This window comes from Megalobrama amblycephala, linkage group LG21 (genome assembly GCF_018812025.1).
Source record: "Megalobrama amblycephala isolate DHTTF-2021 linkage group LG21, ASM1881202v1, whole genome shotgun sequence".
NCBI classification, from domain to species: domain Eukaryota; kingdom Metazoa; phylum Chordata; class Actinopteri; order Cypriniformes; family Xenocyprididae; genus Megalobrama; species Megalobrama amblycephala.
Window position 1 is genome coordinate 21,350,400 of NC_063064.1, and position 25,310 is coordinate 21,375,709.

Sequence of the window (25,310 nt, forward strand, 5' to 3'; positions counted from 1 at the left end):
CATTGTAACGTTATTTATCTTATATAGATCATGTAGTGAAATCACTTTATTGTGGTGAAGACAATAAAGCAATGAGGTGCACAGTTATCTAGATCATTTCAGCCAGTTTACCTCATTGAAGGATTAGTCCACTTTTAAATACACTTTTCCTGATAAATTTACTCACCCCCATGTCAAGATGTTCATGTCTTTCTTTCGTCAGTCGAAAAGAAATGAAGGTTTTTGAGGAAAACATTCCAGGATTTTTCTCCTTACAGTGGATTTCAATGACTACCAACAGATTGAAGGTCAAAATTACAGTTTCAGTGCAGCTTCAAGGGCTTTAAACGATACCAGATGAGTAATAAGGGTCTTATCTAGCGAATCGATTGGTCATTTTCGAAAAAAATACAACCGTTTATGCTTTATAAACAAAATATCGCCTTGAACGTACTTTCCGCTTCCGCATTCTTCATAACGCTTACGCTGAATGTTCTACGCCTTCACTATTCTACTTACGGAAAGAACGCGGCGCCCGTTTCGTTTTTTTCCGTAACTTGAATAGGGAAGGCGTAGGACATTCAGCGTAAGCGTTATGAAGAATGCGGAAGCGGAAAGTACATTCAAGGCGATATTTTGTTTATAAAGCATAAACGGTTGTATTATTTTCGAAAATGACCGATCGATTCGCTAGATAAGACCCTTATTACTCATCTGGTATCGTTTAAAGCCCTTGAAGCTGCACTGAAACTGTAATTTTGACCTTCAATCTGTTGGTAGCCAATGAAATCCACTGTAAGGAGAAAAATCCTGAAATGTTTTCCTCAAAAACCTTCATTTCTTTTCGACTGACGAAAGAAAGACATGAACATCTTGGATGTCATGGGGGTGAGTAAATTTATCAGGAAAAGTGTATTTAAAAGTGGACTAATCCTTTAAGACAGATACTTACTTTTCAACTTATTCATAATAAATATACTCTGTTTCTAAGTTCGTGTACAAAGTATGTCATTGTCATGCAGTGCGCTATAATAACCACTAAGGGGCGCCCTTTTCTGCCTTTCTGTGGTCAAGATGTCCATAGTGTGGAAGAATGTCAACTCTATGAGGCATGACTGTCTCCAAGTGTGTATTACAAAGTAAAAGATCATATTCTTTCCCCACTCTACAATGAATACTATTTACACTGTTATGAGCTTTAGACGTTTTTAGTTCAACATTATAATATGTTGACATGTAGTTCTTGTATTAATCCCTATAGTTTACCAATTGTCATATATTCTCAACTATTTGTACCGGACATTTTCATATGATTTATGCTCTTAGAAATAATATGAATTTACATTCTTTTAGGGCTACAAGATACTTTGACTGCTTGTTGATCTTTTTCATGTTTTCCACACGATGAATATAATGTGGAACTAACAACGTTAGTGTGCTAAATGGTTTGCTGGATGTGAAATATTTAAGTTATTTTCCTTGTTTTTCAATCAGAATAGAGTATAAAGTTTGCAGCTCATTGGTTACTCTGGATTGTTTCTTTGTTTCTCGGCAAGGACATCATAGCCCTGCAGCATAAACATCACAGATTTCACAGAATGCAGGTGCTGTCATGTGAACTGGTCATTTGAGTGCATCCAAGACATAATCAAACCTGTAGCAGACCAAGATGGTGTTGCTACAGTATCCACTATCCACTTGAAGGACATTTGTTTCCATCTATGTGCAAAATCATTGTTGTGTCAACAATGCAGAATCACATGTTGCTAAATGTTTCATAATTATCTTGTACTACTAAAGTGCAAGTCTTAATAAGTAGGGAAATTATATAAAGGTCATCTTTACCAGTTACATAAAAATCTGTTAAAAGGACATGCTATCAGGCAAATCTAGTGAGCGCCTTCTTGCATTAACACACCTTAATACTTAAACATCGCCTGATCTGATGGGCTGCATGATAAATGTCAACTTATTTCAACTATGCCATGTGGCGTCTGTAGTCTGTTTTTTTTTTTCTCAGGGTGAATGTTCCCTGCAGTTTTATCTGTCAGAAAGTGATCAGAGAGCATAAAGCAGGTGATGCAATGCATGACTTAAGATGTTAACTCAGAGTTCAAAAGGGTTCATGTTTCTACATATAAGGAGGCCGTTTTTTTTGTTGTTGCTGAAACATGTCTGAAGATTTATAAAATGAATCCATTTGTTCATGGAAAATTTCTGGGGTTTGCAGAACTGTAATTTGCATGCATTTTTTTACATAGTCAAATAAAATATCATATTTATGTCATATTATAATGCTCTTCCCGACAGGGCAGAATGGGTTAAGATCATTCCATAAGAATATCAGAAAAAAAGAGGTAAACTGAAAATTAAAACCGTTTAGTTAGTGCTCTTTTTTGCAACAAATTTTAATTCAGGGTAATGAAGTGCCAAAAGATGAATATTTTAAGGAATATTATGCAAGATTTTCAAATTAACTTATGTTATAGTTCTCAGCTGGAGGAACTATGAGGAAGCAAAACATATTTTCCAGCAATTTGAACAGATGGAATGTTGAATAGTTTGAACAACAGCTGCCTTAGTTTATTTCTTTAATCCAGTAGTAGAGACTTTAAAAGTCTCCTTTTTGGGCAGTTTAAAATATATTCATCATGAACGTGGATTGTTATACTTAAAAAGAAATATATTTAATAAACCTTTTTATTTAGAATTATGTTTTTTTCTACATTTCTACATGCTTTCTTATATTTTCAGTTAAATTAAGACATTTCTTTTGTGGACACAGAAGTATAAATGTTGCATTCACGTCTATCTCATATCTCCTTGCATACTGAACTGATCTGTAGTCATCAAATTCTTACCTTTTATAATGACTAATACAAAGTTTTTGACAAGCTACAAAACAAGTTCATCAAGTGTTCAGACACTCAGACATTCAAGATCTGGTGCTTTCAACCCGAGTATATGAATACAAAAGCATGTGCATGTGCAGACTTTTGAATAGGTGCTCAAAATGTATTTTCTTTTCAATTGTCTTTAAATCAAGTGCACATTTCTGGCTTGCTTAGCATTTTTAAAGGCGTCAAAGGTGTATCCCAAAAGTACACTTGGTCTCATAGAGGTGTATTACATGTATTTCACTCATTTATCGTTTCTTTAAAATCAAGTCTACCAATAAGTGGGACCTGAAGCATCAACAAGGCCAACACACTACTGTCCGTTAAAGATGAAAACAACCATGTTCTCAGATAAAGTAACTTACTTTATTATTGTTTGTATATTTTAACATTTATTCATTTCTAAGTGAGCAACGTATAACAGTTAATAAAGAAATCTGCAATCTTTACATTGCAAAAAAAAAAAAAAAAAAAAAAACACTGCATATATGGTAAATACTATATGGCTGTAATATTGTTGTTATTGTTTTAAAAATGCATATTATGTTTATTATTAATGATTGTGCACCTCCAAAACCAGAAATAAAGTATTAATTAATAATTGGTTTGCTATATAGGTTATTGGAACACTTAAAAAACAAAATATAATCTGTATTGGTCATTCTAAAAAAATCTCAATAATCTTATAGATCAATGCAAATGTCTAAAAATCAATACATTTACTATATAAATAAACCACTGCATACAAAACAATTGGTATTACACTTTTTGTATTACTCATTTCCCGGTTTGCACAGATGGACATCTTTAGTGTCACATGTCATCAAAGAAATATCCATGACATCACGACTGCAGATAACCGACTCCTCTCTGTCTTGATAAGGCGACTTCTGAAGCAAACACTCATCATTTAACATGGAACTGGACAAGGAACAACAGGAGAGCTACTTTATTGTAGTGAGGAGAACCAAGAAGGGCTTATCTCGCGGGGCGATTGGGCGCGCGGATGCGGAGACAGCAGCAGGAGAACTCATAGGAATGGTTTATGGAGGAAGTGGCAGTGCTAGGAGCAGTGGCGCGGTGAAGAAACAGGACACATACCCGCTCTCACGCCATCAAGCTCAGCTACTTTTGTTCGTTTCTCCTGCCAGCAGGCGACTGGAACTCCTGAGCAACGTCCAGCTCTTCAGTGCAATTTGTGACCTTGCTCAGGATGATCTTGTAGTGGTCAAACACAAGAAGGACTTTCAACCATGCCTGGTCAAAAATCTGATTCAGATAGGCAAGAAGGACAAACCAGGAGTCTTGCAAATGCTGGGATTTGAGCTGGACTTGGTGGTGAGGAAAGGCATCTTTTGCTGCCGTTTTGTCCTCCATTAATTCATATGCTAAAATATTGAATGAAATGACAGTAATGATTAATTAGTATATATATTTTATTATTGTATATAAATTATTATTTAAAAATAAATTATACTAAAGTAATATTCATTATTGGACACTAAAATTGTTCAGACATTACACACAATTTTTATACAAAAATTTGCACACAAAAAAAGAGGAAATGTTTGCGTGTAGTTTTACTTTAATGGGAAAATCCCTTATCAAAATCTGAATCAACATGATGTGACTGTGTACTTTTACATAATCTGAACATGCACTTTTCAACTGTGACGTAACTGTCAACCTCTTGAACGCATAGACAAAATACTTGAAATGCAAAGAAAATAGTCACGTGAAAGGCGTAAAGAATCCACTTGATCTGCTGACATGCAGTTGAATTTCTTCACAGGACACTGAGCGGGATATTTTGACGAAGAAGACTGTCCCTCTTCCCTTCTTCAGTGCAGCTGACATTGTCCAGGTGGCTCCGTCACATTTAAACACCAGGCAGCCGCTGAGAGTCAGCACTGATTTGGGTCAGTTGCTCACCTTTTTAGCCCTTAAAAACATTGAAAGTCTTAAAGGGATATAGTTCACCCAAAAATGAAAATTTGATGTTTATCTGCTTAACCCCAGGGCATCCAAGATGTAGGTGACTTTGTTTCTTCAGTAGAACACAAATTATGATTTTTAACTCCAACCGTTGCGGGTCTGTCAGTCGTATAATGCATGTCAATGGGAACTTTGTCTATAAGAGTAAAAAAACATGCACAGACAAATCCAAGTTAAACCCTGCGGCTCGTGACGACATGTTGAAAAATGATATAAATACTATTCGGTTTCTCGCACAAACCGATCGTTTCGTGTCTTAGGACATCAATGTGTCGTCACGAGCCGCAGGGTTTAATTTGGATTTGTCTGTGCATGTTTTTTTTTTACTCTTATAGACAAAGTTCCCATTGACACGCATTATACGACTGACAGACGGCAACGGTTGGAGTTAAAATCATCATTTGTGTTCTACTGAAGAAACAAAGTCACCTACATCTTGGATGCCCTGAGGGTAAGCAGATAAACATCAAATTTTCATTTTTGGGTGAACTATCCCTTTAAGGATTTTGGATCAGGGTGCTGTTGTAGATTAAAAGAGATGACTAGACTGCGGAAAAGATTGTTATCTTAAACCGGAAGGACCGTCAGTCTCAAATCTTGAACAATTCATAGCATCTATCATGCTTTATACCAAGATTTAATGGGGTCATTCATATGACTTGAGGAATGTCAGGTGATGATATCTGCAGTAATATGATTTACATGTTTTCCCCTTTTAAGGTTTGAACAGGAAAGCAGTGTCACGCATATATTCCATGCCAGCTCTCAACTCACGCAATGCAAAAAAAGGAAGTATCTTATCCAACAAGGATATGGCTAACTCCATTAAGGCCTTGTCCCATTATTCTTTGGAGGTGGGGTCCATGGCAGAGGTCATATCTTTGAATGGACTGAAAGTGTATGGGGTGATCAGATGGATTGGAGTTCCAGTTGGAAAGAAACATTACTGGGCAGGACTTGAGCTGGTGAGCATCTATATTTTTTTTCTTTCAATACAGAGCATGTGGCGATTATGTTGTGTTTTGTGCAAACAAATAAAAAAAAAATCTCTCAAATCCTTTCAGGACACTGAAGCGACGACTTGTTCGGATGGGACGCTTGGTACGAAACGGTATTTCACCTGTGAAGGAAACAAAGCCTTGTTTGTGCCACTGACCAACTGCAAACCAGACAGTAGATTTCTGTTCAATCCGAATGAGAATGAGAAACCACTTGAACCTCCTTCAGGTGAGGCCATTCAATCCACTTCTAGAAACAGTCTGAATGTTAAAGAATTTTTTTTTTTTACATTAAAAAAAAAAGTACTTTTTTTCCCTCTTAGTCATACTCCTGGAAGATTTGGATGAAGATGTTCCCCCTGTTGCCGAGCAAGATGTTTTGTCTCATCTGGTGGGCAGAATGAGGGGAATCCAAGGTCACTTCAACTCCTGCTATCTAGATGCCACTCTCTTTAGGTAAGCATCTCAAGAAATGTATGTTATTTCACGTTTCATTTTTTTTTTGTTTGCATGTGCTGATGCATTTTCTTTTTTCTCTCTGCTTTTACAGTCTCTTCACGTCATCCACAGGTTTCAACAGAATGTTTAACAGATCAGCAGATAGTGAGGAAGGCATTTCACACATTTTAAGACGGGACATTGTGAACTGTTTACGCCGGTAAATCTCTAAAACCCCTTGATGTATGTGTGATAGTACATAAGAAAGTGACATAACAAAACTAATGCACAGCCATATTTGTAGAGCTTGAGTAAACACTCTTCATATGGGCATGTGTGTTTATAGTCATCAGGGTACTCGCAGTTCATTTCATATGACCTCTGCCTCTCTCGACAGATCGGGCTTTGTTCCAGCTGAGAGTGTGATGAAGTTTCGTAAACAGCTGGGCTGCAAATCTTTTGCTACAGAGGAGAAAGGTATTACTTGTCACATAGCGGCCATTACTTTTTTGATGTTGAGCTGCACGTTTTTCATCTATGGCTTAGAGGGAACGTTACACTGAGCACTAAAATATTTTACCTGCTATTTCCTTCAGATCCAGAGGAGTTCATCACCCTACTGCTAAAGGATGTTTTACACATAGAGCCATTGCTCAAAATCAGGTTTGTGTCATTTGCACTGCTTGTCCGTCACTCCAGATTTGTTTATTTGAGAAACATTACTCTGTTTTGACATTTTACACAACTCGTGAATGAATATGTTTTGCACACAGGGGTTAAAAAGTATTTTTAATACTTAAAAATACACTTAATAATATACATAGTTCTATCATGAAACTCTAGATGGCGCAGGCTGATGGGTCTTAAAGGGTTAGTTCACTCAAAAATTAAAATTCTGTCATTTATTACTTACCCTCATGTCGTTCCACACCGGTAAGACCTTCGTTCATCTTCGGAACACAAATTAAGATATTTTAGTTGAAATCCGATGGCTCCGTGAGGCCTGCATAGGGAGCAATGTCATTTCCCCTCTCAAGATCCATAAATGTACTAAAAACATATTTAAATCAGTTCATGTGAGTACAGTGGTTCAATATTAATATTATAAAGCAACAAGAATATTTTTTGTGCACCAAAAAAAAAACAAAATAACGTTATTTAGTGATGGCCGATTTCAAAACACTGCTTCATTAAGCTTCGGAGCGTTATGAATCTTTTGTGTCGAATCATGATTCGGATCGTGTGTCAAACCGACAAACTGCTGAAATCACGTGACTTTGGCGCTCCGAACCGCTGATTCGACACAAAAGATTCATAACGCTCTGAAGCTTAATGAAGCAGTGTTTTGAAATCGGCCATCACTAAATAACGTTATTTTGTTTTTTTTTTGGTGCACAAAAAATATTCTTGTTGCTTTATAATATTAATATTGAACCACTGTACTCACATGAACTGATTTAAATATGTTTTTAGTACATTAAAGGATTTTGAGAGAGGAAATGTCATTGCTCCCTATGCAGGCCTCACTGAGCCATCGGATTTCACCAAAAATATCTTAATTTGTGTTCCGAAGATGAACGAAGGTCTTACAGGTGTGGAACGCCATGAGGGTGAGTAATTAATGACATTATTTTCATTTTTGGGTAAACTAACCCTTTAATGCCAGCTGATGATAATTACAGCATTAGAAATTATGCTGAAAATGTAGCTTTGCCATCACAGAAATAAATTACATTTTAAAAAATCTTATTTATATATCACAATATTGCCTTTTTACTGTATTTTGTATCAAATAAATGCAGCCATGGTGAGATTAAGAGACTTTCAAAAACAAAAAAGAATTCACTGACCCCATTCTCCCAGATCTCTTTTAAACGGTGATGTAGATTGTGTGTAAACAAGCTTAAACTGTATATTTTAACACCTGTGTGTTGTTTTTAGGTCACATGGAGAGTTGTCACAGGATGCCTATACACATCAGATCATTGTAGAGAAGAATCAGGTGGGAGCCGTGCCTTCAGTTCAACAGCTGCTTGAGATGTCTTTAGTATCAAGTGATCTGAAGTTTGAAGAGGTTTGTTAATTTCTAAATTAGATTATTATTTAATATATTACAGTTTGCATACCTAGTAGAGATATATTGTAAACAGAAGTATGCATTATTAATCAAACATTTTTTACTTTAGATTCCATCTTGCCTTATAGTTCAGATGCCACGATTTGGAAAGAAGTTCAAGATGTTCCCTAAAATCATTCCCTCAACAGAACTGGACATCACAGATGTCTTGCATTGTTGTGAGTTTAACAAGCATACTACCAAATGAAATCTCCTCCTGATAACATTTGTTTTGTGGAAGCAGATATTGGACTGTTGCAGATAGAATATCTCTTATGCCTCTCCTGTTTTCTCTGGCAGCTCCTCGGGAATGTTTTCTGTGTGGTCATGTAGCTGAATATGAGTGTGACCAGTGCCTGATGGACCATAAGCTCCAGCCAGGCAAAATTAAGCAGTATTGCTCTACCTGCAACACACAGGTAGTGAACCTAATGCTAAAATACTTTGAATTTCAATAGTTCTGTGATATAATGTATTTTACATGCTCAAATTTCCTCCACATGCCTTCTCCCACTAACAAACCCAATGTATTTGCTCTTTCTACAGGTTCACACTCATCCCTCCAGACAGGAACACACTCCTCACAAACTTACAGTTCCAGATCATCTTCCAGAAGATGCATCAGTACAGAGGCACCAGATGCAACTCTTTGCAGTTCTCTGTATAAACACCAGCCATTATGTGTCTTTTGTCAAATATGGGCCTGACCCACGGTCCTGGATCTTCTTTGACAGCATGGCTGACCGATGCGGTATGTATATATATATATATGCTAAATCTCCAACGTATTCAAATGTAGGCTGCGTCCGAAGCTGAAAAATACTGACTCTGCACCTTCATACCTTCATCTGATCAATTTTTGAAGGCAGCATAGATGTATCCTTCGCTACCTTTGATTTCCCACTAACAGTACGTTCCATTCCATGAAAGTTAAAGGGATAGTTCACCCAAAAATTAAATTTCTGTCATCATTTACGCACCCTCAAGTTGTTCGAAACTTGTATGAATTTCTTTCGTCTACTGAACACAAAAAAAGATATTTTGTAGAATGTCAGTAACCAAACAGGTAATGGGGCCCCCATTGACTTCCATAGTATTTTCCATACTATGGAAGTCAATCATTCTTCTCTCTTTTGCACATATCAGCTCAGAGAGGCATTTCTTTTAAATAAAAATGAAAAAATATTTGAATAGTGGGAGTAAAGTATTTAAAGGTGCTAAAGAGGATGTTTTGTTTTATACATTTTTGCAATATTACTTGAAACTGTCTTTACTAACTGATGAAAGACTATTTATTAGGTGCACTGAAAGGAATAATATTAATATACATCATCTGTGCACGAGGTAGGGCCTTAAAAACATCAGCCAATCGTTTACACGATCATCGCGTAAACGATTGGCCCTCTGGCTTGTCAATCACTGCCGTGACGTTCCTTGTGAGAGACGTGCGCGGATTGGCCCTCTGGCTTGTCAATCACTGCCATGACGTTCCTTGTGAGAGACTAGCGCGGCTGCGCGCTCCAGTAACTTTCCACACTCCACAGGCGCCGCATGCGATGTTTTTGTCAGGAGACAGGAGTAACAATGGCAGATTATGAGTTACCTGCGGTGAGTCCGACATAATGAATCCACTAACACGATACAACAAATGCCGGTGGTAAACACTCGTGTTTTCCAATACTCATGCACGAGTTTTGGGAGGCGTTCCCTCGAAAGGAGGGGGGGTTGTTCTTACGCATGCGCTCATTTCAAAAACTCAGTAACAGTCTTTGGTTTCTCAGTCGACGAAAAGATCCTCTTTATCACCTTTAACGGGCAAGGTTAGGAATAGGTATAGGGGAGGGCTTTAGGGATAGTGACAAGTAATGTCCCAATGAGGCAGGATCCATTTATGATTTTAATAAATATAATCATATACACTGAATATGTTGTTGTTATTATTGCATACTGTTTTATAATATACTACAATACACTGAGGTGCAAATAGTATCTGCCACTATTTGCATCAAGTATACAGTAAATCTAACAACTACTTTTACTTTGTGCAAAGAAAATACTGCTTTTTTAACTTTTTGTTGCTATTTACACTTAGCTAAATAGTGATGGATCTACCCACTGCCAAAAAATAAATATGGCGTCTGAAAGTGCATTTTGTGGTCAGTTTGTATGTAAATGTACATTTCAACTTTTTCCACTTTTGATGTCATTTCTAGTGAGAAATTAAATATTCACTTAGTTATAACCAAAGCTTTTGTTGTACATCTTTAAACCGTTATGCTACCCCGAAATCAGCTTCATGAAGTATCTTCATGCTTACCTTCATACCTTCAACGCTGCCTGCAAAGCAGCAAAGCAAAAAGTCAGCTGCCTAAGTTTTCGGACGCAGCTGTAATTTCTCTATATGTTATTTGCACAGAATCACTCCACTGAGGTTTCACAAAACCTCCATTACTGACCAGATAAACCCAGATAAAATGCTGTTTATCACTGACATAGGTGTTTGAATTTAGTTAATCCCTGACTATCTTATTTTTATCCTTAGGTGATGATAACAATGGCTACAACGTTCCCGTGATCAGGTCCTGTCCTGAGGTTGGAGACTTCCTTTCCCAGTCTGAGGAGGAGATCTCCACAGCAGATCTGAGTCAGTGCAGTGAGCTGGTGCGCAGACTGCTGTGTGATTCATACATGTGTCTGTATCAGAGAACAGACAATCACCCTCAGCATCATCAATGAGCAGAGACATCTGTGATATCTTTGGACTACTGTGTCCTTTCTGTATCTCTTGTGCCATTACATCATGAGAGCGGACACATGAAGGATGTTTTCTTTGCTCTGTTCTTGATCAAATTGTTCTAATGATTTATAATGGAAGTTTATTTATAAATAAAAGGGCTGTACACTAAGACATTTTATCTGGAAGAGATATACATTTACATACAATCAACAATATAATCTAATTTGATTTGACAATTAGTACCAGGATGCCATATTTATGATTACATGTTTATTTTTACTTTATTAGCATATTCTATTTTTATTGACAATTATTAATTATTCTATTTTTATTGACAATTATAAGTTGTAGGATGTTTATATTTGTATTAAACCATTGTTGTACCAAACTCACATGTCTGTCTTGATGATAAATCTTCATTTTATCCATAGTAAATGTTATGTTATGCAGAGTTTGAACTGTTACTGAATTTTTACTCAGTAGGTCATATTTTTATATTCATTGTATAGATTGCAGAAATAAATTACCTATAAAAAAAGTTTTACAGATGAAGTTAGGAATTAATACAATCTAGGGAAATATTACAAGTATTACAGTGGGATTTAATGTATTGTGAGGCCTAGCGGAAGAGAAGTGGCGATGATGCCCTCTAATGGAAACTTCCCAGCATTAACTCTCCAATAGCGGTGTTTACAAAGACTTGATTACCACGTTCTACACTGTGACGTCTGATTCTCGAACGAATCGTTCTTTTGAATTGGTTCTTTTCAATGAATCGTTTGAGTCGATTCATTTGTGAGTAGATATACAAGGTTGTAAGTTTAAGTTTTAATAAAAGTTTGGTTATTAAATAAATATCAATGTACAAACAACAGCATTTGTTTTTAGGGCCAGTTCTTGCAGAATCCAGTCTTTATATTAAGTGGCCTTAACTACTATGTACTAACATTAAATAAGACTATGGATTCACAGTGTAACTACACGTTCTGGAAAATTTCCACATTTACTGCTAATGATTTTGAGGTATGGTTAGGTTTAGGGTATTGCAAATGTTAATTAAATGCACATACTTTAAATGTTATTACCATGCACCAACATGCATGTACATAATAAGTAAGTAGGCCTATCTATCAAAAGGTTAAGTACATATTTGATAAGGCCATCTAATATAAAATATGACCAAGAATCATGTTCCTGGTCATTGCCCTTTAAATTGTAAACTGTGAATGCTATCATGTTTAAGTTATAGCGTGCTTTTAACATGGCTGTTGCCTAAAGACACAAAGATCATAAATAACACGTGATTGTGAAATGCAAGTTTCCGCCTTTGTACATCTGTTGCCTGGACAGAGATAGGCCTACTGCAGGTTTAAGATAAATGTGGCCATTGGAAAGCAAGGGATCATACTTGTTAGTGAGCACACACACATACATGAATATGTGGTTTATGGGGACTCTCTATAGGCGTAATGGTTTTTATACTGTACAAACAGTATATTCAATCTCCCTACACTAACTCTACCCCTAAACCTACCCATCACAGAAAACCTTCTGCATTAGTGCATTTCAAAAAACAACGTTTAGTATGCTTTTTTAAGCCATTTGATGTTCTAGGACACAGGAAGTGTCCTCATAAACCATGTTTACGTTGAAATATCTGTCATTATACACATTTGTGTCCTCATAAACCACAAGAACACACACTAAATACCAATAGGAGAGTCACTGAAACCAATACTTCTAAAAGAACTGATTTGATAAAATGAACACAATTTCTAAAGTCAGTGTATAGAAGTGTTAACTCTGTAAAAACTGATGGTTGAACTTGTTAAACCAATAAATGATGTGCCAAAGTTTTCTTGATGCCTTATCACTGTAATATTCTAGAGTATAAAAGGTAAATAATAGCTTGTCATGTGACAGTCAACTTCATGTCCACAAAGGAAGGCTTTGTAGCTACTGGTATTTTGTTAATCAAATGTTAAAAATATATTGCTAGTACCATTGTTGTTGTTGTTATTATTATTATTGACAATACTAATTGTTTTAACAAGCCTCTCTTCACTTGGTACCACGTGGCTCTTACCACCATAGTAAATTAGGGGTGACGTCACAGAGCGGAGCTGTATGGGAGGAGCCAGGGGCAGGAATAACGCCTTTTTTATCCTTTTAAACGCGTCTGACATGCGCAGTACTTTAAATTTCGGGCTTGGTCTGTTACACAACTGTGTCTTTCTTCATTCTGCCTACAGCTCCTCGCCGGCATTTTACTTTAACAGGCTTCTAACTGTGTTATTTTAAAATAAGACCCATAGAAATGAGTGGGGACCATTCCCACAACGATTCCCAGGTAAAGTGTTTGTGATTTAACGTTGTCAGTTATTTTAATTCTTTCTTGATGGTTTGTAGTCACTAGCTCGGCTGTTTAAATTCCATCCGCAGCGGCAGTTTTTCCCCAGCATGCTAAGCTAACAGGCACCAGAAGTCGGCTTTGAATGTAATAATTTTGTATTTTCAGCCCTTGCTGTCTTTTGCCGCTTTTTTTACATTAACGTTCACTAACAAATGCTTCATTTTGGGAATAAAAACTTTAAACAGTCCCCTGTCCTCCGCAGCGGTGGTGTTTAAACGCTGTTTTATGAACAGGCTTGTTAGCTTAAACGCTAACCCTCCGACTAGCATCAAGTTGAAAGTTAGCAGCCTATTGACATGGCACGTTTTAACATTAACTTATACACCACTGTTTTTCCGCAGATCGAGTCGGGATCCAGATATAATGGTGAGTGGGACTTGTCTAATCACCACATTGTGATAAAACCACATACGTTTTGTACATCTAACGTGATCGCTCAGCAGCTTGACGACCAGTTAGTTTTAAGGACAGAAATGGCGTCCCAGAGACTAAGTCCCCTCTCGCTCTCTGACAAGCGCCTATTGTTCACATTGAGCCCTTTAAAATCGTATTTATACTGCTTTTAAATCAACAAAAAACGGCGATTTTGAAAGAGAAAGAGATTATTTGCCAGTTAACGTAGCTTGATCGTTTTTGGAGTTCGAAAAATGGTCTAATGGGGCTTGTGAAAGTGAGGGTTTGGGGGTTGAGGACTTAGTCTCTGCGCCATTTTCTTTTTCTCTGTCTAGCGGTCTGAGTGTAGTGAACGTTAAGTGCACATCGACGTGATTATGGAGGAGAAGGATTGAGAAACGTGTGTGACCTGTTTCGGATCCTCGCACGAAAATTAATACTCAACCTCAAATACACTTTTATTCGACGGGAAATCATGGAAAATGCACGTTTACTAATAAAACATTAACTGGAATTATGCAAGTATGTAGTATCTATGAAATTCATCTTTTATGAGATATAATGTAATCTATTCTGGGTCAAATAAACAATTACAACAAGATTTAATAAACTTAAATGAGCCAGTACTGTGGGATTTTGTTTTTTGGACCTAAAACTGATTTCACACAACTGTCATTGGTGATATTTGGTCATATTTGTTCAAAACGTGGCCAGCCAGAGATGACTAAAGTCCCTGCTTTTATTGTAGCTTTAGTTTTTTGACCCTTTTTTATTTTATTTTTTATTTTTTATAAATAACATCCAAAAAAAAAAAAAAAATCATAGGCTAATGAGGTTATTTCCTTTTGCTATACAGTTTAAAACTTTAGCATGCCATGACAGGAAATCCCACAGCACTGTGGCACCCTCATTTTTTTGTGATGCAATGCATTATGAGGGTGCCACCTTTTAAGTGTTTATTTAATGGATATAAATGAAAACTCATGATTTTATAATGTATGTTTGTGTACACGTATGTGATTTGCAGGGTTGTTATGCACTTTATTTTACTGTTAACTTTATTAGGAACATTTATGCTCCTGTCTATTATAAGTGCAAGAGATGTTAGTAGTATAATTTATTCTCTATATATTAGTTCAAACATAATTCCAGTTCAGACCTGAATTTCTAAACAAAACTGCAGCTGAACTTCATCAGTCATCATGCATTATCATTGTACTTTGATAATGAACTTTGTGTTCCACTGGGAAATAATAGATTCAACAATGAGGGTAGGTAAATGAATCTGACACAGCGGTTTTTTTTTTTGTTTTTGTTTTTTTTTTTCTCCAAAACTACAGTAATTATGCAACTCGGCTCTCATATGCTATTTATTTATTATTTTTTATGTTACACTTAAAGTCCACACAGTCCATACTCTGAATGTGCATGATGCTTCTGGTAATCAATTTTGCTACTCACTATAAGAGCATTTAAGATTTTTAACTCATTGCTGAGCTGATGCACGAACTGCCTGTTTACATTATGCCATTCCATTGAGTGTCCACCAAGTGCTTGTCAGGGTTTGGGGATGTATTAAAAACCCATGCTCAGTCCTGGAAGCAATAAAATTAGACCATGTATTTAATAAAACAGTGACACAATGTGTAGAAACGTGCTTTTTTTTTTTTTTTTTTTTTTTTTTTTCCTTCAGATTTTGTGTCTGCCCATACTTAACTACATTTCATACCATAAACAATGTAATATAACTGGCTTTTTTTTTTTTAATCGCACATGAGAAATGTGTATTGACCCACCAATCTTAAAAATATGTAGGGACTGTTTTTGCATTAGCTTAGCATGTACTCAATCGAATTATGTTTGCGGGTAATTTTAGAATATAAAGCTTTTGTTTGGTTCACTTGCATTTGTTTTATTCAAAAGGCTTATTTCAGTCATACAGACTCGGACTTCATTACTGTGGATTTTGCTCTTTGTTTTGAAGCTCCAGCATGTAACAATTCTGCTGACAATGAACTTGTCCACTAGAGGGTGGAGTTCACAAATAAGTTTTTCCACAGTCCCAGATGTGCATGTTTTGCTGAAGGGCAAAACGAACATGGTGAATGGTTGGCCCATAGCTTGCTTTTTTTAAATATATATATATTTCCATTATTTGTTGGTAAAATCATAAAAAAAAATTTTTTACACATAATTTTATTTTAGTTTTAAACGAAGGCTAAAAAGGAAGCCCTACACTTATTGAGGAGTAATATGCCTGAACAGGAGTTCATGTAAGGATGCATATCTAGATGTAGAGGAAGGTTTGTCGCATTTGGTAATGTGCTCATGCGTGCTGTAGAAGATAAAGGATTTGATTTCACGTCCTAACTGAGCACTCCTGTCCCTCTTAATGCTTGAATGCACCCTACTGTAACATGAGGTACATTGTTTCTCTGTGCTCTTAAAGGATGACATTTGAGTTTGTTTGGATTCTGAAGCCCCGTACAATTCCCGTTCATTCTTTTAGTCCTCGCGATAGAAAGGGAGATCGTTTTGCTTTTGCCTTTTGGGAGGCTTGTTACAAAACACCTCCAGCTTTCTCACTGTCCGATAGTGTCGGTAGGATATGCCTGGCTCTTTTGTAACCTAATCTGGTCTACCAACCTACACATTTCCTAAAGCAATAGTCCTCTCAGAGTAAACAGTCTTAGCTGAACCCTGCGAAGAATGGGGCCTCTATAAACACCATACATAGCTGAGAGTAAAAACTGGACACTTCACCTCAAGAAGTAAAGTGCCAAAATCTACAAGGTGTGACTAATGTGTCTGCAGTAGGTCGGCAAGGACAACCCAAAATGTGTCATGCTGTACTTATTTCAAACCAGTTGTCTGTAAATAGTCTTCAGTGTTTGGCAGGCTCATGCAGGTCACTCTGAAATGGATTTCTCATCCAGGTGTGAGCAAAATAATCCGCCATAATGTTTCCAGATGAAATGCTGTATTATTGTTTGTGAATCCCTATAGCACCAGAACAATTTCAATGTGGAGGTCTGTTTGATTTAATTCTTTTGTACACTTTCTAACTCCCAGTTTTCTGTGCTTTTGAATGTCTTTCCTGTTCCAGGGACATACTTTTGTTGCCAGGTGTTCATTGCCTTTTGAATGTGCTACTTAATCTTTAATTTCTTTGTTGGCAGATTCTCACAAACACAAAGATAAATACAAGGACAAAGAACACAAACATAAGGACCACAAGAAAGACAAAGAACGTGAGAAATCAAAGTACAGCAACAGGTGTGACGTCACTTTTATTCTCTCCTTTGGGTTTCTATGGTAGATATATAGGCGGTTTATAGCCAAGTTTGCTCTTTATGGAGTGTTTGATAAGCAGGGCGTGGCCTTTAGTGTTCAGACCACAGGAAGGAATGTTGGCTTTACTGCAACTTCCTTTGTAAACACTATCATCTACTTGGAGCTGATTTTGTTGATGGACCAGACCGTTATGGCAATTAGATCACAACATGTTTTATTGCATTTTTGCAGCGAACACAGGGACTCCTCGGATAAAAAGCACAGAGATAAAGATAAAGAGAGGCTGAAACTTAAAGATGGATCCTCAGACAAGCAGAAGGACAAACACAAAGAGAAGAAAAAAGAGGAAAGGGTGGGCAGAATCCTCTATAATTTCACATTGCAGCATTTTATCTGAACTGAATCCTCTGGCTATGGAGGAGTTGTAAATAGTCTTTTGTGATTCACACAATATTGAGTGCTGTTATTGACCTCTTTCTGTTCTTTTTTTTTTTTTTTTTTTTTTTTTTCCTCCTCCATTTTCTTCCTCAAAAGTCTTTTGATGGCAAGCCCAAAAAAGAGAGAGAGAACGGATTTGCAAGGTGAGTGAGAATCATAAATGTGATGTACATGATGCAGCTGTAGCTGTATTCTGTAAATGGCTGGTTCAGAAAACAGTCTAAAATGAGCCACTCAAAATAATATCCTACTTGATCAGCAATCTTGGTACAAGTAAACTTCACCCGCCAATATTGGGAGTCATTCAGCTTTCACGTACACCAGTGTTAGCAAACCTTTTAAACCTTGATTGTGGTCCCACCCGTGGTCTTCTGTTTTGTAAAATAGTGTCTATACTGCTTCCTCTGAACACTGAATTTTGTTTCTTAAAAGATCAAGGAGAATTTTTTTCCCCTCATGATCCCTTTAAGATCAATGGCATAGTTGTAGTCACAATTAGAAACATGAATTTAAAGGAGTTCTCAGATAATGAAAACGAAGAAAACAAATAATGCGTTTCTCATCCTTTATACAGCCCTTTTAAGTCTGAACCCGAGAATGATGACTTCTACCACTCTCCTAAACACGAGAAGTCTCTGAAGAGAGAACGCGACGATGACGAGTAAGTGACATTGTGTTCACGGTGTTAACATCTTAAACTTACATGTGATATTAAGAGAATCAAGCAATCTTCTGTAGTCACAAGTGCATTGATCCTCTGTTTAAAATGTTAAGCATTCGAGTTATGGACGGTCGTTATAACTGAAAGGGTTGTGAATGCCAGACATTTTAAATTGTTTTGTTTCCCTTCAGTGCTGAGTTCAAGCCCAAAAAAATTAAAACCGAGGATGACAGAAGCGAAAAGAAGGCAAAGAAACGGAAACAGGAAGAAGAGGTATGTTGAAGGCATTGGCTTATCTCTCCAAGTTAGACTTTCCAATGTTTTCTTAAAAAAAAAATAAAAAAAAAATCTTCTGCTTTGCCATAGGATGTAAAACCCAAAAAGAAGACAAAAGACAAGAAAGGAGAAGTTGCTTCAGATGGCAAGAAAAAAGCAAAAAAGGAGCCAGAAGATAAGTGGAAATGGTTAGTCTCACATCCCCTCATGGTCAAGTAATTGTAGGCTGACTCCTCTTCTTGAGTCTGTTTTGATTTTATTTGGGGATATGGTGCAGATCACAAATGTCCTTGTTCCGGCACTTTGCAGAGCCATTGTGGTTGCCTGTATTGGGATGTTGGTTTACCTCCTTCCATCTCTGTGCTTTTTCATACCATTTAGGTGGGAGGAAGAGAGGTACACAGATGGTGTGAAATGGAAGTTTTTGGAACACAAAGGGCCTGTCTTTGCTCCACCATATGAGCCTCTTCCCAGCAGTATCAAGTTCTATTATGACGGTACGTAGTGTAACGACTCTATAGCAGTGCATGAGGTGGGTAGACCAACGTGTTCTGGAGTTACACTGATTGGATGGCCATCAAAACTGTCAGAGAAGCAGATTATGTAAACTTTAAATGTTTTAAGACTGTTCTGTTTGTTCCATTAGTCTGTTAAAGAAACCCAAACTCAAATTTGGGCCATTATCTTCAATTAATAATTGAAGAATTGATTAGTAATTGGCTCTGTAGTAGAAGGGTTATGATGCTGAGGCTTTAGCAGCTCTTTTTGCAGCTGTTCTGAATCTGCTTTTATGGTCTGTCACCAGGTAAACAGATGAAACTCAGCCCTGAGGCAGAGGAGGTGGCCACCTTCTTTGCAAAAATGTTGGACCATGAGTACACCACCAAGGATATATTTCGGAAAAACTTCTTCAAAGATTGGAGGAAGGTAATGTTGCCATGGAGTCATCCTCCCCCTTGCTTTTTAAAAACTGTGTGACTTAATAATCTTGCATGGTCTTTTCATCTTAGGAAATGACATCTGAAGAGAAATCCAAAATCACAGATCTGAATAAGTGTGACTTTTCTGAAATGAGCGAATATTTCAAAGCTCAATCCGAAGCCAGGAAGGCCATGAGTAAAGAAGAGAAACTGGTAAGATTAAACATCAAAATACCAAAATAATTGTTGGGAAAATTTGGATGTTTTGTCTCGAGTCCAACTTTTTTTTTTTTTTTTTTTTTTTTTTTCACCCACCTTAAGAAAATTAAAGAGGAGAATGAGCGCCTTCTGCAGGAGTATGGCTTCTGTGTCATGGACAATCACAAAGAGCGCATTGCCAACTTTCGTATTGAGCCTCCTGGCCTGTTCCGTGGCAGAGGTGACCATCCCAAAATGGGCATGCTGAAGCGTCGTATCCGACCTGAGGACATCATTGTTAACTGCAGCAAGTAAGGAGCATTCATCACCGCCTAACATCAGCCCATCTGCTGTGAAAAAATTGTTTAATCCTATGCTTCTCATTCTAGGGACTCAAAACATCCTAAACCACCTCCCGGCACGAAGTGGAAGGAGGTACGTCATGACAACAAGGTGACATGGCTGGTGTCCTGGACTGAGAATATCCAAGGCTCTATTAAATACATCATGCTGAACCCCAGTTCAAGGATCAAGGTAAATTAGTATTTACCTTTTAAGATTGTGAAATTATGTTTTTCTATTAGGCAGCCATTACTCCAGCAATCACTGTCACATGATCCTTCAAGTGACATTTCTTTCAATGTTGAAAACCGTTGTGCTGCATGTTTTTGTGTAAACCGTGATGTATTTCTTTTTTCCAGAATTTTTGGAATTAAAAAGAGTATTCAGAACAGCAGAAAAGCAGAACAGCATTTATTTGAAATGATCTTTTTAAAAAAAAAATGTAGGTCTTTACCGCCACTTATCAATTTAATGCATCCTTTCTGAATAAAAGTATGAATTTCCTTAAACTGATCCCAAACTTTTGAACAGTAGTGTATATATATTGGTATTATGTCAGTCTTTTTTTAAAATTTCTTGGTTAAATTTGAAACGTATAATGAGAATGTACAACATGAATCCATTTTCCAAACCGTGTTTTTGTCTTACCCTGAATCATTATGGTACACTTATATTAAGTGTTTATATTCGGACCATTTCAGACCGGACTGGTAGGACCCGCCGCAGAGTATCACAGTAACTGCGTGACTCGCCACTGACATACATGGTGAAAAGTAGCTCCGGCTATAATGTTCTTCCGCAAGACACGTGCAGTTCTGTTTATTAACCGCTAGAGGGCCAAAAATTGCAGACTGCAGCTTTAAATCACCAAAATGACAGATTTTTAAGCCTTTTTAATATCGGCCATAATGTGAAGAAAAAATTGACTATGTCGGTATTTTTACCAGAATTATAATATCAGTGCATCTCTTGTTGTATTTCTTGCAGGGAGAGAAGGATTGGCAAAAATACGAAACAGCCCGTCGGTTGAAAAAGTGTGTGGAGCGGATCCGTGCACAATACCGCGAAGACTGGAAATCAAAAGAGATGAGGATCAGACAACGTGCCGTTGCTCTTTACTTCATTGACAAGGTTTGCATTGCTTGGATCAGTGTAATATCCTTCACTTCAAGCTCATGACCCTGAAAGCATGTGATGAATAGGTTAATTCAGAATTACTCTATAAAGGCTCTTAAAGCATTTGGTTCACTTAAAAATGTTTCTGTCAATGGTTGTACATTTATTGTGAGGCTAGTAATCTTTTTGCGCTAAAGCAGAAGTTGAAAAGCAGAACGCTGTTATGCATCTCCTTGTTTCTATGTGGTGTAGCTGGCTCTGAGAGCAGGTAATGAAAAGGAGGAAGGAGAGACGGCTGACACAGTGGGCTGCTGCTCACTTAGAGTGGAACATCTATCTCTCCATCAAGAGCTGGACGGCCAGGAGTTTGTCGTGGAGTTCGACTTCCTCGGTAAAGACTCCATTAGATACTACAACAAAGTACCTGTTGAGAAGAGGGTAAGTTGTTTTGGGGTTTTCCCCCTCTCTTTCTTTGCATTATATTTTCTAGATTCTGAACGATGCTTTAAGGCATATGCACACCTCTGAAGGTAAATATTAGGTGAGCTATAAGGCAGGCATCCTTCACAGATAAAGCGAATCTTGGAAGGTATTGGAAAAAGCTCAATCTGTCCAAGATGGGGCAAAATAAATGTTCATTTATAAATACTTGATATTGAAAAGATTACGCAGCACTCTTGTGTAGTGAGCAGATTGCTGATGTAGAGCGTTCCAAATCAGTCATTTATGAGGTTCCTTTCAGTTAGGATGCTGCCTGAGGCAACTCATTAGGTTTTGGAACTGAGCTAATATATACAAAACTCTGCAGCCTGTGCCCTTAAACCAAGAAGTACAGTTGTATCATTCTCCAGCAACTTTACAGGTTACTAATCGCATGCAATAATATTCTAATTGCAGTTTTAAAGCTTGTCACGGTCTAGCACCTTGGTATTGAACTGGATTGATTCAGTTTTATGCCGATGTGCACACTCTTTGGACCTCCGTTGCCAAGATATTAACTAAGTTTTGATTTGTCCTCCATGGACATTAGATGTTTTCTAGGTGCCCCTAGACTTTGGTGTGCTTTCTTTCAGTGTCTGATGTTTTTGTGTCCCACATATTTTCAAAATTTAATTAAAATCCTATTTTCTTGTTGTTAAATCAATGTTGATTGTGTCTGCAGTCATCAATTCATGCCAGTTGCTGTTTCCAATGCACTTCTTTTTTTTTTTTAATTTTGTTGTCTGTCAAATCTTTGTTTCATCTGTTTATGTAGTTCTTGTTGGTATTTCTTTTTAGTTTATTTCTTTTTCTTTTTTTTTTGGTTGGTCTTTTGTACATAGCAAGTGTCCTTGGGTTTGTGAAAGGCGCTTTATAAATCAAATGTGTTCTTCACCAATTTACTGTGCCGTGTACAAATGAAAACTCCTTATCTGAGTGTTATTGATTAGCACAGTCGTGTGTTGGTTCTGCCTTCTTTGTGTTTAAAAAAAAAAAAAAAAAAAAATCCCATTTAAAATGTTACAGGTTTTCAAAAATCTCCAGCTGTTCATGGAGGACAAGGAGCCAGAGGATGACCTCTTCGATCGTCTCAATGTAAGCTGTTGTTTTCACGTTATTTATTGCTTGGAATACCAAGTAAATTGCTTATGCTAAATGCATCAAATTAAGACCAATGTACTCAATTGTAAAATGACTGCACTCTTTTGCAGACCTCCATTTTGAACAAGCATCTTCAGGAGTTGATGGATGGACTTACGGCTAAAGTGTTCCGTACTTACAACGCCTCCATCACACTACAGCAACAGCTGAAAGAACTCACAAACTGTACGTTTCATTCACTGTATATAAAGAGTGGGATTGGGGCAGGTTACTGGAAATGGAGTCAATCATGTTATGTATGATATGCGACTTGACTAGGGTTTTTTTTTTTTTTTTTAAGCTGAAGAGAACGTTCCTGCGAAGATCCTCTCCTACAATCGGGCTAACCGAGCAGTAGCCATCCTGTGTAACCACCAGAGGGCACCACCCAAGACATTTGAGAAGTCCATGCTAAATCTTCAGACAAAGGTATGAGACATTTGTGACCTTGTCCTCATTGTCCTTATGCTGGAATTTATTTATTTTTTTGTTAGTGCAGGGTCTGTTTGACCATCTAAATGTTTGCCTTTCCTGCATTCACTTGTTCATTAAAACCAGATTGAAGCAAAGAAGGATCAGCTTGCCGATGCTAAAAGAGAACTGAAAAGTGCCAAGGCTGACGCCAAAGTACGCAGAGATGAGAAATCCAAGAAGTGAGTGTCAAAATATTTGCTTGAAGGGCGCCCAACTAAATTTGGCCCCTCTGACACTCATTGTGCATTTGTATGTGATTGTATGCTGCTTTAATGTTGATGGTTTTGGCAACCCAGGGCCGTGGAGACCAAGAAGAAACTCGTGCAGAGGGTCGAGGAGCAGCTGATGAAGCTGGAGGTACAGGCCACCGACCGGGAGGAAAACAAGCAGATTGCCCTGGGTACCTCCAAGCTCAACTACCTGGACCCACGTATCTCAGTAGCCTGGTGAGATGATGTTTCATTGCTTGCACAGAAAGAGTCTTTTGGATTTATGCCCCTTTTTAATTTTGATGTGGTGTTTATTTCCTTCCAGGTGCAAGAAGTTTGGCATCCCGATAGAAAAGATCTACAACAAAACTCAGCGTGAGAAATTTGCCTGGGCTATTGACATGGCTGATAAAGACTTTGAATTTTGAATCCTCTTTGTGGTTTTACTTTTCCCTTCCACCCCTTTTTTTTTTTTTTTTTTTTTTTTTTTTTTTTTAAATAGATACTTTTAGTCTAAGTGATTTCCAGCAGGTTGTGAACCTGGCAAGGGAAAGATGTGAAGCAAGCATAGTGTCGAGAGGAGGCCTAAATGTCATGATTTGGGTGACTGATCTTTTAATAATTTTTTTTAGGCTGTGACCTGTAATCTTGTAGGCTTTATTGGGTCGATCTTTTAAGAATGAAGTATGGAGAGCCTGTACACAAGGTTGCATGGTCTTTAAGCCCATGAACTGGAAAATCAGTGGCTTGACCTTTTGAACACTTTTACTGTCTCACTCCCCTTCCATCTCTGGACAAAGGGGCCCGAGGATGTCTGAACTATGAACTTGCGTGGTCCTATAGCTACTGTATTCAGCTACAAATTGCTTTGTGGATCGTTTCATTTTTAGTTTTGCTGTATTTTTAGCCCTCCTGTATTAATAATGAATTCTATATTTTAATAGAAGATTAAAAAAAAAAAAAGAATTGCTTAAGTACACCCACACGCCTTTTTAGGAGAAGAAATGTGTACACCAGGTGTGGTATTTTATGGGAAATATGACCATGTAAAGCTGTGTGTTTGAGTGTTACATGAACTGTTCGCTTTTAAACTGGAGTTGGAACTCTTGTGTAAACTATATACAGACCAGAAAGTAGGATGCTTGGATGAGCTGCAGGGGACTACAGTTTCAACTATTATTTTTCTTAAACATGCAGAATGTGAATTTTTTTTTTTTTTTTTTTTTTTTTTTTTACAGCGCATATATCAGGGTCTTGTTTCCAGTGTAAATGTGAACCAATTCTCTCTTTTCTCTCCCCCCACCTTTTTTGTCTTCTGTATCATACAGCTTGTGTCTTCATGGCTTTGAGTCTCCACCTAGTTTTTAACTTGATGTGTAATGACTGTTCCCGTAAGATTAAAAAAAAAAAAAACTCCTGTATCTGTTACTTGAAGATATCACTATTAGGATGTATTATTTCAGGGTATGGTGGAATGTTTTTTTTTTTTTCTTCTGAAGGGTATGTGAGGGAAATCAACTTTGCCAAAAACAAAAATCTGTGTTCTGATTTTCAGCTGTTTTATTTTGTAATTGTCAAGATTTAAGGATAGACTTATTTTAACATCAACTTGAACAGAATCTTTATATTGTTTTTCCACTCCAGTCTGGAAAGAAATGTTAGTGACAGCCATGTAACCTTTTCCAACTTATTGAGCTCATGCCATAACATCTGATCACTTTTTTTCTTTTTTTTTTTTTTTTTTCTTTTGCTCAATTGTAGGTTATTTAAAAATAAAACCCTACAACATGACTTGT

General features: G+C 37.2%; 2 protein-coding genes across 2 annotated transcripts; both read left to right on the plus strand.

Moving 5' to 3' along the window:
• Positions 1–852: 852 nt before the first annotated feature.
• On the plus strand, positions 853–11,552 carry cyldb (cylindromatosis (turban tumor syndrome), b). The gene is made up of 13 exons (XM_048173018.1): positions 853–4,214; positions 4,669–4,795; positions 5,592–5,836; positions 5,936–6,098; positions 6,193–6,325; positions 6,420–6,527; positions 6,705–6,784; positions 6,904–6,970; positions 8,249–8,381; positions 8,494–8,602; positions 8,724–8,842; positions 8,970–9,174; positions 10,966–11,552. Exons 1-13 carry the CDS (start codon positions 3,792–3,794, stop codon positions 11,157–11,159), a joined length of 2,106 nt encoding a protein of 701 aa, XP_048028975.1. The 5' UTR covers positions 853–3,791; the 3' UTR covers positions 11,160–11,552.
• A 1,725-nt stretch (positions 11,553–13,277) lies between these two features.
• top1a (DNA topoisomerase Ia) lies at positions 13,278–25,305 on the plus strand. The gene is made up of 21 exons (XM_048172099.1): positions 13,278–13,510; positions 13,915–13,939; positions 17,146–17,242; positions 17,492–17,612; positions 17,795–17,841; positions 18,273–18,359; positions 18,551–18,632; positions 18,726–18,823; positions 19,017–19,132; positions 19,441–19,562; positions 19,646–19,768; positions 19,877–20,064; positions 20,143–20,287; positions 21,083–21,226; positions 21,464–21,649; positions 22,718–22,786; positions 22,903–23,017; positions 23,133–23,260; positions 23,390–23,484; positions 23,602–23,751; positions 23,840–25,305. Exons 1-21 carry the CDS (start codon positions 13,478–13,480, stop codon positions 23,940–23,942), a joined length of 2,274 nt encoding a protein of 757 aa, XP_048028056.1. The 5' UTR covers positions 13,278–13,477; the 3' UTR covers positions 23,943–25,305.
• The last annotated feature ends 5 nt before the right edge of the window (positions 25,306–25,310 follow it).

Bases quoted from the DNA above. Each gene is read 5' to 3' on its own strand.
- top1a (XM_048172099.1), top strand. From the start codon at position 13,478: ATGAGTGGGGACCATTCCCACAACGATTCCCAG. The intron at 21,650-22,717 runs GTAAGTTGTTTT...AAAATGTTACAG, and splicing joins AAGTACCTGTTGAGAAGAGG to GTTTTCAAAAATCTCCAGCT. The intron at 22,787-22,902 runs GTAAGCTGTTGT...ACTCTTTTGCAG, and splicing joins ACCTCTTCGATCGTCTCAAT to ACCTCCATTTTGAACAAGCA.
- cyldb (XM_048173018.1), top strand. From the start codon at position 3,792: ATGGAACTGGACAAGGAACAACAGGAGAGCTACTTTATTGTAGTGAGG. The intron at 6,099-6,192 runs GTGAGGCCATTC...TTTCCCTCTTAG, and splicing joins ACCACTTGAACCTCCTTCAG to TCATACTCCTGGAAGATTTG. The intron at 9,175-10,965 runs GTATGTATATAT...TTTTATCCTTAG, and splicing joins CAGCATGGCTGACCGATGCG to GTGATGATAACAATGGCTAC.